The sequence below is a fragment of the Corvus hawaiiensis genome, chromosome 25 (genome assembly GCF_020740725.1).
Source record: "Corvus hawaiiensis isolate bCorHaw1 chromosome 25, bCorHaw1.pri.cur, whole genome shotgun sequence".
Classification (NCBI taxonomy): Eukaryota; Metazoa; Chordata; class Aves; order Passeriformes; family Corvidae; genus Corvus; species Corvus hawaiiensis.
In genome coordinates this window covers 1,211,603-1,226,717 of record NC_063237.1, presented here as the reverse complement: position 1 = coordinate 1,226,717, position 15,115 = coordinate 1,211,603, and the positions used below count along the sequence as shown (strand labels likewise).

At 56.8% G+C, this 15,115-nt stretch overlaps 1 protein-coding gene across 3 annotated transcripts in view; it reads right to left on the bottom strand.

Moving 5' to 3' along the window:
• Window positions 1-15,115, bottom strand: part of ETS1 (ETS proto-oncogene 1, transcription factor) — a 77,893-nt gene that overhangs the window by 42,636 nt on the left and 20,142 nt on the right. The window contains exon 1 of one of the 3 annotated variants that reach the window (XM_048328565.1): window positions 5,438-5,656. The exons of the other annotated variants lie outside the window; for them this stretch is intronic. Within the exon in view, the coding sequence (XP_048184522.1) occupies window positions 5,438-5,507 (70 nt within the window). The 5' untranslated portion in view covers window positions 5,508-5,656. Of the gene's footprint in view, window positions 1-5,437; window positions 5,657-15,115 lie in introns of those variants that run through there. 3 annotated transcript variants of the gene reach the window in all.

Genomic DNA, 15,115 nt, shown 5'->3' with positions numbered 1-15,115 from the left:
CCAGCCAAAAAGCCAACTGGGGACTCAGGGCCTGACCTGCAGAGGCACAACCTTGCTCCTGTAGGAATATCCCAGTTCCCACGAGGATCCCCAATCACAGTCGGGCCCTGGCTCCAGGGGAATTTCAGTGCTCAAATAAAGCAGATCCTTCCCTCCTTGTGCACCTCCTCAGTCCTGGCACATCCCCACCCTGCACAGGTGCTCCTCCAGCAGGATCTGTCAGCCTGGAGGGTGCCAGAGCTCCATCCTTGGAATCAGGGACAGCAGTGACTGTCCCAAATCCTGCGATTTGCTCATCTTGTGCCATGCAAGGACCAGCTGACAGTGCAAAGAGGAAAACACCCTCCTGCCTTATCTGGGACAGATTTACTTGGATTTGTTCCCTCCTTCCCCAAAATCCCAGCAGATCCTGGTGCCACAGCTGACAAGAGCCATTTAGGGTGACAGATCTGCCAGTTCACATCCCCGAAGTGTATTCAGACGGCCTGGTCTTACCCACACCCACCCAAGGGTTTAATCTATGGGACAACCTCTGCACCCTAAGCCTGATCCAGCTGCTCCCAGCTCCTCACACAGCAGGATCCATTCCAGAGGGTGCAGCCTCTGCACTTCCACAGCCGCAAATCCAGAGCTGCCTCCCAGAGATGTGTCCAAGGCCAGGTTGGACGGGGCTTGGAGCAGCCTGGGCTGGTGGGAGGTGTCCCAGGTGGAACAAGAAGATCTTTAAGGCCACTCCAACCCAAACCATTCTGGCATTCTGTGATAATCCCCTGGCAAAGCTCAGCCCCAGACCCGCTGGAGTCCCAGCCCCTCGCTGCCGGCCTGCCAGCAATCTGCTCTGGATTTGGGAGTGCAGGAAGTTTTAGGATGTCTCAGCAGCTCGCTCTGGAGAGCTGGAGCGCAGCATTCCAGCGTTATCCCTACATTCTATAAGGCCCATCAAAACATGGCACGCTGTAATTACACGGCTAATTAGGGGCTACTCCACGTAACGAAGCTGTAATTACACCCTTGGTGCACGCTTTGGGGAGCTGGGGATGGAAACATGGAAGGAACGGGGGTTTGCTCCTGTTCCTTGGAAATCTCCCTCCCTGTGCCCAGGTTAAAAACCAGGGATGCGTTTGGTGGATGTGTCCCTGAGGGACAGCTCCTCCAGTCGCCCTTTTCCACACCTTTTCAAAGCTCTGGTGTGAAGTCGACACGAAAAAAGCTGGAGCTGGTGGCAGCCAAGTGCAGCCAGTCCCCCCTCCTGGGAACCTCTCATTCCCGCATCCCGGCTGGATACCGCAGTAATGGGCATTTTGTCAGCGCATACAGAGGTAATTGCTCTTCTTCAGCTGAGTTCTCACCTCCTCCGCAGGCAATCAGCACCGAAAAGGCGAGAGCAGCCCCAAGCCCTCCATTTCCGAGCCTCAGCCTCGCTGCTGATGATTCCAGCCCACACAGAGCATCCCCAGCCGAGCCCGGCTCTCACCTTGGCTGCACTGCAGAGCAGAGCATTCCAAAAGATCCGAATGCGATTCCCCGCATCCCTGGAATCACCAATCAGTGCTTTCCTTCCCCCAAGCTCTGGCATCCTGCGTGTCCCGGGGAGGACAGGTGGGCGCTCTCCCAGCACCTCTGAGGCAGAGCGAGGGACAGAGAACATCCCAAAGCGGGGAGAGAAATGCTGGAGCTCTCTGCTGGGTTTTATCCCGCATGGAAAGAAAACGTGGCCATGCAGGAGCCAGCTCCCGTCAGCAGCAGGGAAACTGAGTCACGCAGCAGCTGACACAGCTGGAGGAGATAACGCAGGATCCAACCCTTCTTTTTGGATGAGAGCAATGTTCCAGGTCCCTGAGCGCTTTTATCCCGACCAGCTCAGCAAACTGAGCCCCGCTGGACGGGCCGATCCAGCTGTGAGTCGGTTCCCTGCACACCTGGGAGCCAGGGATGGCTGCAAACTTGTCCTGCCTAGACAAGGCAGAGGGCAGAATGAAGGATCCCCTCCTGAAACCTAAAGAAGAGCGATTTTCTCTGCCACTCGCCCGCGGCGAGGCTCTGTGGAGGGGCTCCGCATTTGCCAGGCTCGCTTTAAACGCAAACTCCCGTATTTGTCTGCACTGAAAGTGAAAGCAAAGCCTGACCTGGCTGTGGGAAGGGGGAGAAGCACGATTCAGGCAGCTCCTACACCCAAAAGCAGCACGGAAGCTGTGCAGGAGCTTTCCTGTACCCTGCAGCACCACAGCAGGAGAACCAGAATCTTACAGAGGTTTGGGTTGGAAGGGAAAATCTTGCTTCAGCCCCAAGTGACGTCCCAAATCCTAAACAGAGGGAAAGGCTCTTGCCAGATAAAAATACACCCCTGGGATGCCACCCACGCACAGGCCAATGGAAACAACGTGTCCATGTCCCAGCTGTCCTCAGGGTAGGCATGGGAAGAGCCGAAAAGGCGAAAAGTCCGGATTTCTGTGCTGCGTGTGCGCGGAGCAAATCCCTTTTCCAGGAACAAATCCCCCCCTGCTCCTGTAACACACCTCCAGGGAAAGCAGGCAAATGGAGAGCTGGATGCAGGATGGGGAGCTCAGCATCCCTGCTCCACCTGGGATGACCGGGAACGACACCTGGGATTACAACCCTGCTCTGGGACCTCGGGGACAGCAAATCCGCAGCTTCCTTAGCAAGAGATGAGTGCCTGGAAACCCCAGCTACACCCCACAGCTCCGGGAGCTGCTTCCCACTCTGCCCACAGCCAGCGAACGGAGCGTGCAGGAAACAAAGTGATTTGTGGAGGGCAGCGTTCAGCAGCCCCCAGGTGAAGTTCCCCTTGGGGTTGAATTTTGCGTGGTTTGGGGTTTTACTGTCTCAAAAACAGTCCCACCCAGCCATTGGTGGATTGGCAATGTAGGTACAACCACAAGTGATGTTACTGTCCTCTCCATCAGAGCCTCATAAAAATATCCATGCACATAAAATGGTACATTAAAGGAGAACCCACCTCCTTGGGGTTCTGCTCATCTCACCCACACATTCCTGCTGATAACAGCACGGGTGGAGGGGGAAATTTGGCTTTGGAAGCTTCCTACAACTCCACATCCCCTCCAGGTTATTTTTAAACCCTTCGGACACACCACAAATCCCCCCGAAGTGTTGCAGGCAGAGGTGCGGAGTGGAGCAGTGCTTGGTTTGGGGGGTGAGAGGGGACAGGGGTGTGGTTTTATGGGGCACCTGGCACATCAAACATCCTGCACAACTGAAATCCTCTGGCTGCAGGGATCCTCCCTGCCCAGGGTTAACCCCAGGGATCACATCGGGCATGGCTGCTTTGTGAAGGGACAAGGGGCTGGAGTCCTTCTCAGCCCATTTTGGAATTCAGGACGATGGGAACACTTGGTGGCAGATTCAGGGCTGAAGGAGCTGTCAGGGAGCGGATGAGTCCTCCAGGAGCAGAGAGAAGTGATGTTCCCTCCCCGCAGCATGGTTGGATCCCAGGAACACAACCCAGCAGCATCCTTACTCCTTCCCTCACCATCAATCCCACCAAACCAGAAAGCTGCCGCGTTCTCCCCGAGCCGGAGGGGAAATGAGGTTAAGCCAGCTAATTGACAGCGCTGACCTTTGTGGCTCCCAGCGAGCGCAGCCACCAGCACAGGAGCGGCTGCAGCCGAGCCCGATGGGGGGGCAGCTCTTTTCTGCCTCTCGGGTTTGTGTTTTTCAGCGCTCTTCCTGCCCGAGTTTAAACTTTGGGTCGGCTCTAAGAACTGTTTGCTGACATCAGCTGCAGTAGAGCTTTCAGGGACGGAAGAAAATGAGTTTAAGGCAGGGTGAAACTCAGTCCTCCCTTCGGGCACCAGGGAATTCCACTGCTCCAGGGCTCAGACACCCAGAGCCTCTGTGAGAGCTCCCACCCACACCAGGAGAGTGCAAATTTAAACAGATACTTTACTCTGGAGTGAAAAGCGAACCTCATCCCACCCTGATGGTCCAGGTGTTTATTCCTATCCCGTTTTCTGCCCTTCCAACAAAGCAAACTGCCCTCAGGAGCTGAAGGGCAGGAGTGAGTCTTCACCAAAGTTTTAGGAAATAGGCACAAGCGGGTCCTCAGCTCCGCTCGAGCCTCTCATTTCAGCTGCGTGGGTGCATCCTCAGCATCCCTCGGGCATTTTGAAGCCTGGTGCCCCCAGCCCACACCCCGAGCCAGGCGCAGCCCTGCTGTCGGGGCAGGGAGCACCGGCCCTGCTCTGACCAGCACAGGGTCAGAGGACGGGAGGAGGGATCCCAAGGGAGACACTCCTGCGCTGGACACTCCGTAGCCCACGGATGGCTGATGCCCAGGTGGGTGCTGACTTTGGAGCTCTTTGCAGCCCAGCTGATGCTGCACCAGCATCTACTGAAGTCTAAGCACCAACCCCTGTGCGGCTCCAGCACTCAGCTGTCATTTTATTTCCACATGCAGCCCAAAATTCCAATGCCTGCAGGAGCTCTGCCTGCTTTCTGGCTTTCCTAGAAACTTCGTAACCAGCAGAGAAACGTACAGCTCAATCTTAAATTTGATTTTCTTCGCCGCACTGGCCCTGCACAAAATCCAGCAAACTTCCAGTGGGAATCAGAGCAGGGAGAGATGAAGCAACAGGACTCGTTTTATGCAGAAAAAGGAGGTTTGTTTTTTTTTTTTTTTTCCTGCGGGCCCTCCAAGCTCCATCCTCCACCTCGCCCGGGCAGGGCAGAGAGCAGTTGAGCGCCCGGGGTCAGGAGCAGCCGACGCCAGCAGTGTGTGAACAGCAGCCCTTATTCTGGTCAAGGCTCGGCTCGGAGCAGTAACCGCAGCCAGCAGCAGCTGAACTCACCGCTACAGCACACACAAACCCCCTCTCGCCTCCCTTCAGTAACGTGTTGCTCTCTCCACCCATTTATCCAGCTCCAGAAAGGAGAAAAAAAAAAATCAAAGCGGCGGGTTTTCCTGGATTAAACGTGCAAAATCCAGAGCAGTTACCGCTGGAGCGGTGTTTCCCAAATACCACGAGTGCTTGGACCACACAAGGCATTTTCAGCGAGGGATGGGGGAACGCACATCCCAGCTAGAGACGGGGGAGTCCCGTGGAGCGCGTCTCTGCCGCCGGACGGGCTTCCCTGCATCCCGGCAAGGATGCCAGGCGCATGAGGGAAGGAGGCTGGAGGGGCGGCGGGATGGTTTTTAGGAGAAGGAGGGGAATTGAAAGTCGTAAAAGCGCTCGGAAAGTCAATTGGCCTTCGGCAGCGGGCAGAGCCCGGGCGGCACCGCTGCGCTGCGACTTGGGGTGCGCTCCGTGTTCCCTTCCCAAAGACACCCCCAAAAAGCCCACACCGACCTCTCTGATCACCCCCTCCCCCCCCGGCCAAACCTCTCCCGCCGCCGCCCTCGCAGGGAGAAGGGGACGGGGCTGCGCGGAGCGGGGCGCGGAGGGGACACGGCGCTCACCGGGGGACGGGAAGAGCTCGATGTCCACCTTCTCCGTCTTGATGATGGTCAGATCCACCGCCGCCTTCATGGCTGGGGCAGCGCCGCGGGGGCGTCGCGCCGGGAGCGGGGGGCGGCGGCTGAGCCCCGCCGAGCGCGGAGCGGGGCGCCCGGGGCAGCGCGGCCGGCGCTGCCTCCCTCCTCCCGCTGCTCTTCCTCCTCCTCCTCCTCCTCCTTCTCCTTCTCCTCCTCCTCCTCCTTCCTTCCTTCCTTCCTTCCGCGCTCCCTCGCTCCGCTCCCGGCTGCGCTGCGCTCCCTGCTCCTCTCCGCTCCGCCTCGCCCGTCCCCGCCGCCGCCGCCCCGGCCGGGCTGAGCCGAGGGGAGGGCGCTGGGCCGGCCCCGAGCGGTGACAGCGGCGGGAGGGACCCGCCCCGCCCCGCCCCGGAGGCGGCCCCGGCCCCCGGCGCCGCGGGGAGCGGAGCCGGCGCTGCCGGGGGAACGGGGGGTCCGGGCGTGGAGGGGGGGCAGCGCATCCAGGGCGCCTCCGCCCCGACCTCTGCTCGCATCCCGGCCCCCAAACACGGCGGAGTGAGAGTTTGAGCACGGGAAAATGCCGCCCCGGCTGGAGCCACTGCCTGAAACCGGTGGTTCTTGAAACTGGGCCAGTTGTCTTCACCCCGCCTGTCTCGACATGAACCGCTGCCTTCCACACTCACCCCTTCAGTTCCCATCACCCCTTCATCTCCTCACGTTTCCATCACCCCTTCGCATTCCCACCATCCCGCCTGGAGCAGCCTGATCCTGTCCCACACATTCGAACTCAGGGGCACAGCCAGGGCAGAGCTGTGCACATTGTGTCCTGGTGGGTGACAGCCAGGGGTGGCTGTTCCCAGGCCTGCTTGGTAGAGGTGGGAGACCAAAAGGAGTTGGGAACTGACTGGATAAAAAGCATCTTGAAGATACAAGATGAGTATCATGCCAGCACGGCATGGAGTTAACAGAAAAATACCGGTTTTCACATGAAATCTATTTGATTGTATTTAGGTAGCACAAACTTCAGACCACAAACGGCAGAGCAGAAGGAGAGAATGACTCACAGATGTCAGCTTACCGGCACGGAGAAAAAAAGTCATTAGCAACCAGCTCTTGTGGTTCTCTCACTCTGAAAGTGTGTAACAGCCTCCGACTCTCTGGGGCAGATCAGGCTGCTCCCATCAAAGATGGGCTCAAGTGAACACAGGCCTGGGGTCATGGCACTGCCCAGCCCTTGGGATGGACCAGGGTCCCGCTTGCAAACACCCCTGAAACCTCCCAAGGCCCCGAAAGATGAGCTGCAGATTCAAACGCTGCAGCTCAGGTTATTTCGCTTCTGCAGCGGGGCCTGTCTCAGCCACCACGGGCGTATTTATAGCAGGAGATTTGTGCAACCGAAAGAAGCTGCGAGGTGCTGGGGCAGACGCGGAGAGCTGGCTCTGGCTGCACGCACGGCTTTGCCAAGGCAGGCAGATCGAGCAGCAGGGGGGCTGAGAGCTGGCAAAGCCCGGCAGGGAGCTCCGGCCCAAAGTTCATCTTCCTCACCCACTGACAACCTCTCCATTCCCAGTTTTACAGGCAGTCTTGTTTCCAATTCACTTGCAAGCTCAGTCCTGGGCAACCTATTCCTGCAGCAGTGGAGCGGGACCAGCGATTTGCTGTGATGAAAAACCTCCTCCACTGATTCCCGAGGGCTCGGGAGAACCTGAGCCATGCTCAGAGTTGGAAACCTCGGCTGGTGGTTTGGAACCTACCACAGGAATGAACCTGGAAATCCGAAGGTGGGAAGAGGATGGCTGCAGGGATAAAATGTGGTCCCTCCCCAGGATAGGCTCATGTCCTTGCACCTGCCCCCGGTTTGGGTTTCTTTCTTCCCCCTACAGCAACAATTGAAGGAAGAAACTACAGAGAGATTTAGCAGACCGTTTCTAGCTGAAAATCAAAAGGGGATTCAGGAGAAACAGCTGCCTGATCTCTGATCCCTCCAGAGCAGGCTTGGGAAGAGAAACCCGATGCAGTTATCAGAGCCCCCCAGTCCTTTCCTTCCCGCGCTCGGCCGGGCTGGGATCCCGCGGCAGGGAGAGGAGGGAGCTGGCCGGGGGTGCCGGTTTGTGCAGCTGCCTGCCGGAGCCAGCAGAAAGCACCTGCGGTCCCAACCGTATGGAAATGACCCCCCTGGGCGGCTCGTTCGCCCCGCTCAGAGCGCGGCTGCAGCAAACCACAACCCCCGGACCGAAACAGGGGAGGAGGAGGTGCGGCGAGGTCACCGGGACTCGCCCAAACACAAACTGGGACAGGCTGTTGGTGGCACACGGCACAAGGCTCTCCTGGGCAGAGGATGGAGCTGCAGGGATTGAGACGCAGCAACAGAGGAGGCCCTGAGGTGTCTCTGCTTTAGCCTCGCTCCCCTGGGCCGATGCTTTTGGCTCGGCCTCTCCTGCAGTGTTACAGTCTCGAGGACTGGCTGAACTCCAGGGCACCTGTGCTGGAGATCCTTCTCTTCTGGACCACGACAAAGCTGCTAATAAAGACCTTTCTCACAGCTTGTGGGGTTCTTATTAGGAGAGATCCACACGCTGCTGGCATCCTGGCTGGGCCCTGATCCCACACAGCCGATGACACCGAGCCCAGCTTGGGGCAGGATGGCTGCAGAGGACCTCTGAGCTTTGCCTCCCCTTGCGCCTCCCCAAACTTGTGTTCCATTTTGCTGGTGCAATGCATGGCAAGCCCTACACACAGGGAAACTGGAAATGCTTCCAAAAGTAGCACCAGAGCAAAAATCCCCAAAGGGGAGGAAAACAACGGAGTGGCTGCGGACGGAGGTTTCCTCCCAGGGCAGCTGAATCTCTCCTTCGAACTCTATCCCAGCAGCCGCCTTAATTTGTGTTCACTTCAGAGCTGCAACATGAAAGCCCTGGCTCTGAGCTCCAGCTGAGCCGCTCAATGGCTCAGTGTTCGCAGAAGGCATGGAAGGAATCCATTGATTAGTTTCTTCAGCTGGGATGTGACCATTCTGAGTCCAAGACCTGCCAAACATGACTTCGCCCCAGCAACTGGTTCCTATTTGCTGCTCGCAGGCTTTAGAGAAATCTTTCCTCTTCCCCATCCAAGTCTCACCCTCGTTTTCCACTGGGTCGTTACTGAGCGTTAATATCCACTCAGGCTCTGTCCGGGGAGGGAGGATGCGGGGCTGGAGAGCGGCCCTGCAGCCCAGAGATGGGCGATAACCCTCTGCCCTCCCGCCGCAGCGCCCCGCTGTTTGCAACGCTGGGAACAAAGAAAGGATGGGCAGTAATGCCCCATTGTTCCCGCGGCCGCTGACGAACCTTGGGTTAACAGAACAATAATAATTATTATTCATTTAGCACTGAGGAAAGGTATTAGGAGAGCAGAGACTTTGCCGTGATTTCCGAACCTTCCATGACCTCTCTCCTGGCTGGGGTGGCTCTTTCACTTCCCCACGGCCAAATTCACTCCTGTCCCAGCCCGGGGCAGCTGCTGGCTCTCCTTCAGATGCCATGGAGCAGGGACAGCTTCTCCTTTCCCTTGCATTTCCCCATTCCCATCCCAGCAGGAATTAGGTGTGACTTCGGGTCTGGAGAAGGAGCTTTTCCGAGCACTGCTGCTACCAAAACATGGTGTGAAATACAACGGCCACGGAATAACGTGGAGCATCCACCCAGCTGTAATGGCCAGGAAATGAAGAACACCATAACCAATTAAAACTGCAGGGGGATATTTATGGCAGAACGTAATTAGCCAAATTGGAGCCTTCCCCAAAACTGCCATGGGATTTTTAATGATCACGAGCGGTCAGGGATTGGGTTTGATGTTTTGTCAAGTAAACAATATCCAGAGGGCATGGGACAAAAATCAGGAGCAAAGGGGAGAGGAAAAAAAAGAACAAAAAAGCAAAAAACTGTCCTGCAATTCCAGGGAGAAAGGGAGACATGAAAGGATTTATCGTAACGGGGACATTGTTGGAAGGAGCAGCGGCCACCACTCCAAGAAAGGAAAGAGCAGGGAGGTGGCCCTGGGCGTGGAGGTGGCCCTGTGCAATGAGAGGAAAGAGCAGGCAGCTGCCACGGCCGTTCCCCTGGGAGATACCCTTCCTGGAATTTAAAATGATACGAGAAATTCTTTCAAGCGCCGTAATAGCTGGGAAGTATTGGAGTATTTTGGTAAGAGGAGGCTGGAGTAGCCCTGCTGACCCAGCCTCCCGCTTTTGGCTCGGGCAGGGCAGCAGAGCTCGTTAGTGGCACATCCTGCGTGTGCCCCCGGGCGGGCTGTGGGAGCCGGGCCGCTCGCAGACCCAGCGCCGGGGTCCCGGAGGTGCTGACCGTGCCCCAGATGTGGCCTCTGGGGTGCCCTCGCTGCGGGGCTGGAGGCACGGAGAGTCCCCCAGCCAGGGCAGTGCTCCCGCTGGGATCTCCAGCCCTGGGCCGGCCCAGCCCCGGGCCATCGCTGCCACAATGCCCTCCTGTGACCGCCTGTCCCCGGGCTCCGAGCCTCCGCGGCTCCTGCTCTCATTAAGTCCCGGCGGGGAGGGCTCACAAAAGCCGCTTTGTGGCCAGCGGGGGTCAAGGCTCGGCACGCAGAGCGACAGCCCCGTCACACGCCGGGGCACCCGAGCCAGCCTCAGGAGCTGCCCGAGCACCTCCAAGTGCCTCCCAGAGGTGCTGATCCCGCACCTGGGGAGCTGCTCTGGGCTCCGGCAATGCCACCCTGACGGGAATCTCCTTGGCGGGCGTGCGGTCACTCACTCGTGTCCCTGCTGGATGGAAAACCCTCGTAAGCTGCTCTGCAGCGCTCTTTGCTCTCCGGACATTTTCCCTCTCCCCTCAAGTCACAGCACCAAGCTCTTGGTAAACACACCCTGAGGGGTTTTGCTGTTGAACTCCCGATACTCACAGTTACACCGGGCATGTGCAGCTGATACACATCGAATCTCCCCCGCAGGACGCCCTCCCTCACCTTTGCTCGGATCTCTCTGGCCTCAGATCTCTCTCCTTCAGAGCACGAACAGCAGCCAGCTCAGGTTTAAGCAGCACAGCTCGTGGCTGCACTCTCGGCATTCACCTGTCTCTTCTTACTGAGCTGATCCCTGGCAGCCCTTGAAATTCCCTACCCTGGGACGCACGGAGGGTTCATGCAGGAGAGGCAAAGGGAGCCTTGCTCATAAACGGTCTCCTGACAGCCAGGCTCTGATCACTGATGCTTCTCTGCCCTTCCCATCTTTCCAAAACCCACCACCAGCAAAACAGCACCCAGTGCTTCACCAAGCGCCGAGGGACAGCCGCATTTCACTTCAGCAAGGTCCAAGAGCCACACAAGCACCTCCCAAGGAAGGTCAGTCCGGCTCCAAGCTCTGGTAGAGAATCCACAGCCTGAGAAGTGGCAGCCACCGGGAGAATCCCATGCTCGCAGCCAGCTGGAAGTGACCAGGCCAGGAAAATAAACCCCAGGACTGCGGTGACCCCCAGGTTAATGCCGGGGCCAGGACAGAGGGGTTCAAGTGATGGAAGTTTAATTCCTGGTCGGCATTTCCACATTTGTGCTTCCATCCCTTTTTTTGGTGGTGCTTTCTCCCTTCCCAAGGAGCTGGGAGCTCAGCAGTGCCAAAGGAAAAGCTCAGGGGTGGGGGACCGTGATGGGGTCTCTCCAGAGAGAGATTTGAGGGGAAAGCTCAGGAAAGAGAACTGGGATTTCCATCCCTGGTTGCACAGGACCCTGAGAGGCACAACCAACCAAGGTGCCTCCATCCCAAACCACTGCCCTGCCACGGCCGTGAGGTGACAGGTGCACACAGCCAGTCTGGGGAGAAAATTCCGGGATGGGTACGATTATCCCGGAGCACGGAAATTCCAGGATGAGACCCACAGCCGTGGAACTGCCCTGCCCAGAGAGTCTCTGCCAGCAGAGACACCCCCAGCATCACTCCTGGGATGAGGGATCCGCCTGCAAAGGCGGCTCAAAGAGGAAAAACCTCTTCTCCCGCAATTGTCCGCGCTTGGCAACCTGGCCTGGCAGCGACCAAACGCCAGGGAAATATTCCTCCCTACACGTGTTTGGGTTTTTCGGGGTGGTTTTCTTGGCCGCCGCCCCTGGCTCGGCAACAATGCCCGGCTTGTTCGGCCCCGCGCTGCAGGCCAGGCTTGAATGGATCTGTCTAAAATTATAAAGCGGGGCAGCCCCCGAGCTCTGCGAGATCACAGAGCCCACGCTGGGGCTGAACAAAGCCCCCGCTATTTCCCAACAATTAGCCCGGCTAAAAGGACATCTATCCGCTGCCATCAGAGCCACCACGTGCCTCCCAGCCAGCCCATTGTGCGGCTAATTAAATAACACGCCTCTCTCCCCGGGAGCGGCTCCTGATTAGCTCGCCCAAGGTCCTAAATCCTTGCGGGTGTGAATGGGAACAGCTGCTGGGCAGGGAATTGCGGCTCCGGAGGGGACACGGTCATCCCGCGACAGCCACGGGTGACTTCAGGGGGTTTAAGGCACCTTAAAACTCGTCCAGTGCCACGCCTGCCTTGGCAGGGACACATTCCACTGTCCCAGGGTGCTCCAAACCCTGTCCAATCTGGCTTTGGACACTGCCAGGGACGGGGCAGCCACGGCTGCCCTGTGCCAGGCCCTCCCCACCCTCACAGGGATTAATTCCTTCCCAGTATCCCATTAAACCCACCCTCTTCCACTCTGAAGCCATTCCTCCTCATCCCATTTTCAGGAAGCTGTTGAACAAAGATCCTGAGATCCAAGAGGGCTCAGCACACTCTGCTTCCCTATCCCAACCTCCCAACTGCCTGCAGCAAAAGTCGTGAAAACCGATGATTTATTTATTTATTATTTTTCATGCTTTGAAAAAATCAGATGCAAATATTTTTTCCAAATACGTTCCTGGCTGATACAGACCAGTTTCTTGTCAGGGTTTTTTTTTTATTTTTCCCACACTTCTCATTGGGTTAAAGCAGTGAAAAGAAAATAAACAAGGAAAATGTTGTGTCATTCAACCAGAGCTAAAACTTTCTATTTTTGCACTTTTAATATGGGAAGGAATTGCAAAATGGAAAAAAAAAAAAAAAAGGCCTATTAAAAGTAATTTGTTAACAAGCTCTTTTCACCCAGTTAGTTCACCTCTTCGAGGATTCTGTGGGAGGGGAAGGTTGAGGATGAGGATGAGGCAAAAGGGAGGCTGGGAAGGCCGATTTGTGCTCTGTGAGATGAAACAAAACAACCTCTGGGGCTTGGGGTTTCCTTCCAATCTGAAAAGGAGTTCTGGGAAGGGAAGAAAATCCACTCAGATGATGAATCAAACACCCCAAGGCTGCCTGAAATGTCCTGGGATGTCATGTTTCGGGTCATGGATGGGGCCACCACAGCCCCTCATCCATCCCTGCGGGAGGTGGACGAGCACCTTCTGAACACCCAGCCTGCACCAGCTCGACCCCAAAGCCTCAGGACGATTTTCTCCCCATCTCAGCCCAGTTCCTTGGGCTGAGCTCCAGCACAACAGCTCAGAACCCCTGAATCACTCCAGATGTTCGACACCTTTCCCCACAGGCTCCCAAGACCCGGAAGAAATTCAGTTCCTTTCTGTCAAGGCCCCAGTCAGCAACAGTTGCAAATACCCCCTTTAAATCATCATTTCCCACCCCTGGCTATTTCAATCATCGTTTTCACACCGAGGGAGCCTGGCTGGAGGACTGGGAAGGTGGGGCAGCAGATGAATGAGCTGATTTCTTGTGGACCCACTGCTGCTGCACAGCTCCATCCACCCAAGGAAAACAGCAAACCTCCATTCCTCATCCCGTGTGGGGGGAGGCAGCAGGAGGAAGGACACAGAGGAGGAGGCAGAGCTTGGCTTGGTTCTAATGGGGACCAAAGCTGGCTCCTATTTTCCAAACCCACCCTGGGGAGCAGCTGCTGGTGGAGCTTGGGTGGGAAAAAGCTGGGGAGCTTTAGGAATGCATCGGGGAATTATGCATCAGCGCATGTGCACACCCATGGGGCTTCGTTGGAAAAGCACAGGGATCAACTCGATGCACGTCGCTGTTGAAATCAGACTTAGCCCACACTCCGGAAATGCAAAGGTTTTACACCAAATAACCAAATTTTACAGGGATGCGTCCACAGGGCCAGGAAAAACGCCCTTTAAAGATGTGCCGTGGCTCACATGAAGGCCCAGAAGGGCTGCACAAGAACCCAGCCCCAAACCCAGCTTAACACAACCCTGGAGCAGCCTCCTCAGTCCTCAAACCCCACAGCCAGGTCTGAGAGTCCGTCCATCCCAAACTCCCAAATAAAGGGCAGGAGCCAAGAAAAAGCTGCCTCCCCTCACCCAGCCAGTGCCCTCGATCCCAAAGCTCTGGGAATGGCTCCACAGCCACTTGATTAATAAGGGCCCAGGGGGGGAAAACCGTTTATATAACCTCGTCTTCTCTAAACTTCCTAAGTGCTTCAGAAAGTGGCTGCCCTGGAAACCCAAACTGGAAACGAAAAATATTATCCTGCCATTTATAAACATCCCCGGTGCTAATGAAGTGAGGAGCGGCAGCGACGGCCTGCCAGGGCAAGGTGCTCTTGGCGGGCGTGGGAGAGCCCCAAAACCCCTGATTTCAGGTGGGTGTGGAGGGGAAAGTCCTCCCACCATGATCCGGTGCCTCTGGAGCTGTGAGGCCCCTGGGCAGGGATTTGGGAAGAGAGATGATTGTGGAAGTATGGCTCTGCTAAGGGCAGGGGAAAATGTGGGGGGAGAAGGGCAGGGTGACCACAGCCAGGCAGGAGCAGCTGGGAGAAGCCCCTAAAATCATTCCCTGAGCTCAGAGTGTGGCTGGGGTGAGGGAGCACGTCCTGCTCCTGGAAAGCAGGGAGGGAATTTCGGTGCTTGCTGCGCTCCAGACTCTGTGGGATGAGCTGCCCAGGCCGGGCTGCTCGTGCAGGTCAGCAGAGCACGGCTGTTTACGCTGAATAAACACAGAGCAGCCCAAATTTAGCTCTCGGGTTCAACCACCCCGCGCCTCGCAGCCCCTCGGCCGCACATCCCAGCCAGAGAGCCAGGACAGCAGAACGCCCCAGCCCGCTGCTCCATCTGCTTTCCCTGCTGGCATTTCCCACGGAGATTTGTTTTTGCATCAGCACCAGAAAATGCTGAGGTTTGGCTGGAAATATTTGGATTTGGTTTTGACAAAATATTGATGATTGCCGCCCAACAATCTGTCACTTTTGGCAGCAACAAGGAGAAAAGTGGAAAAAAAGAGACATTTTTCCTCAAGATATGGGGACTGAGCTGACACCCAGCCTGGGACTCGGCACAAGGGGAAGGCGAAGCAAAGCTACTGGGCTGCCTCGTTATCCTGTCAGTCTGATTAGTGCCGAGCAAGGAAAACTGCTCCCACTTCCACGGCGTGGCTGTTTGCCTGGATGGAAACACTGCCAGAGCTGCCGGACACAGGAGGCCTCTGCTCTCCTGGGGTCAGGCAAGGGCTGCATGCAAAGCAGAGGTCTGGACACCTCTGCAGATGTCTCAGATACCCCAAGGTTGCTCGTGGGGAGGAGCTGGTCCAGGGCAGGAGGAGATGCCAGCTTTATTTCCATCACTGCTTTCCAGAATTAGTCCTGTCTTTGGAGCCTGGAAAACTGGGCTGAAATCTCCCAAGCGCTGAC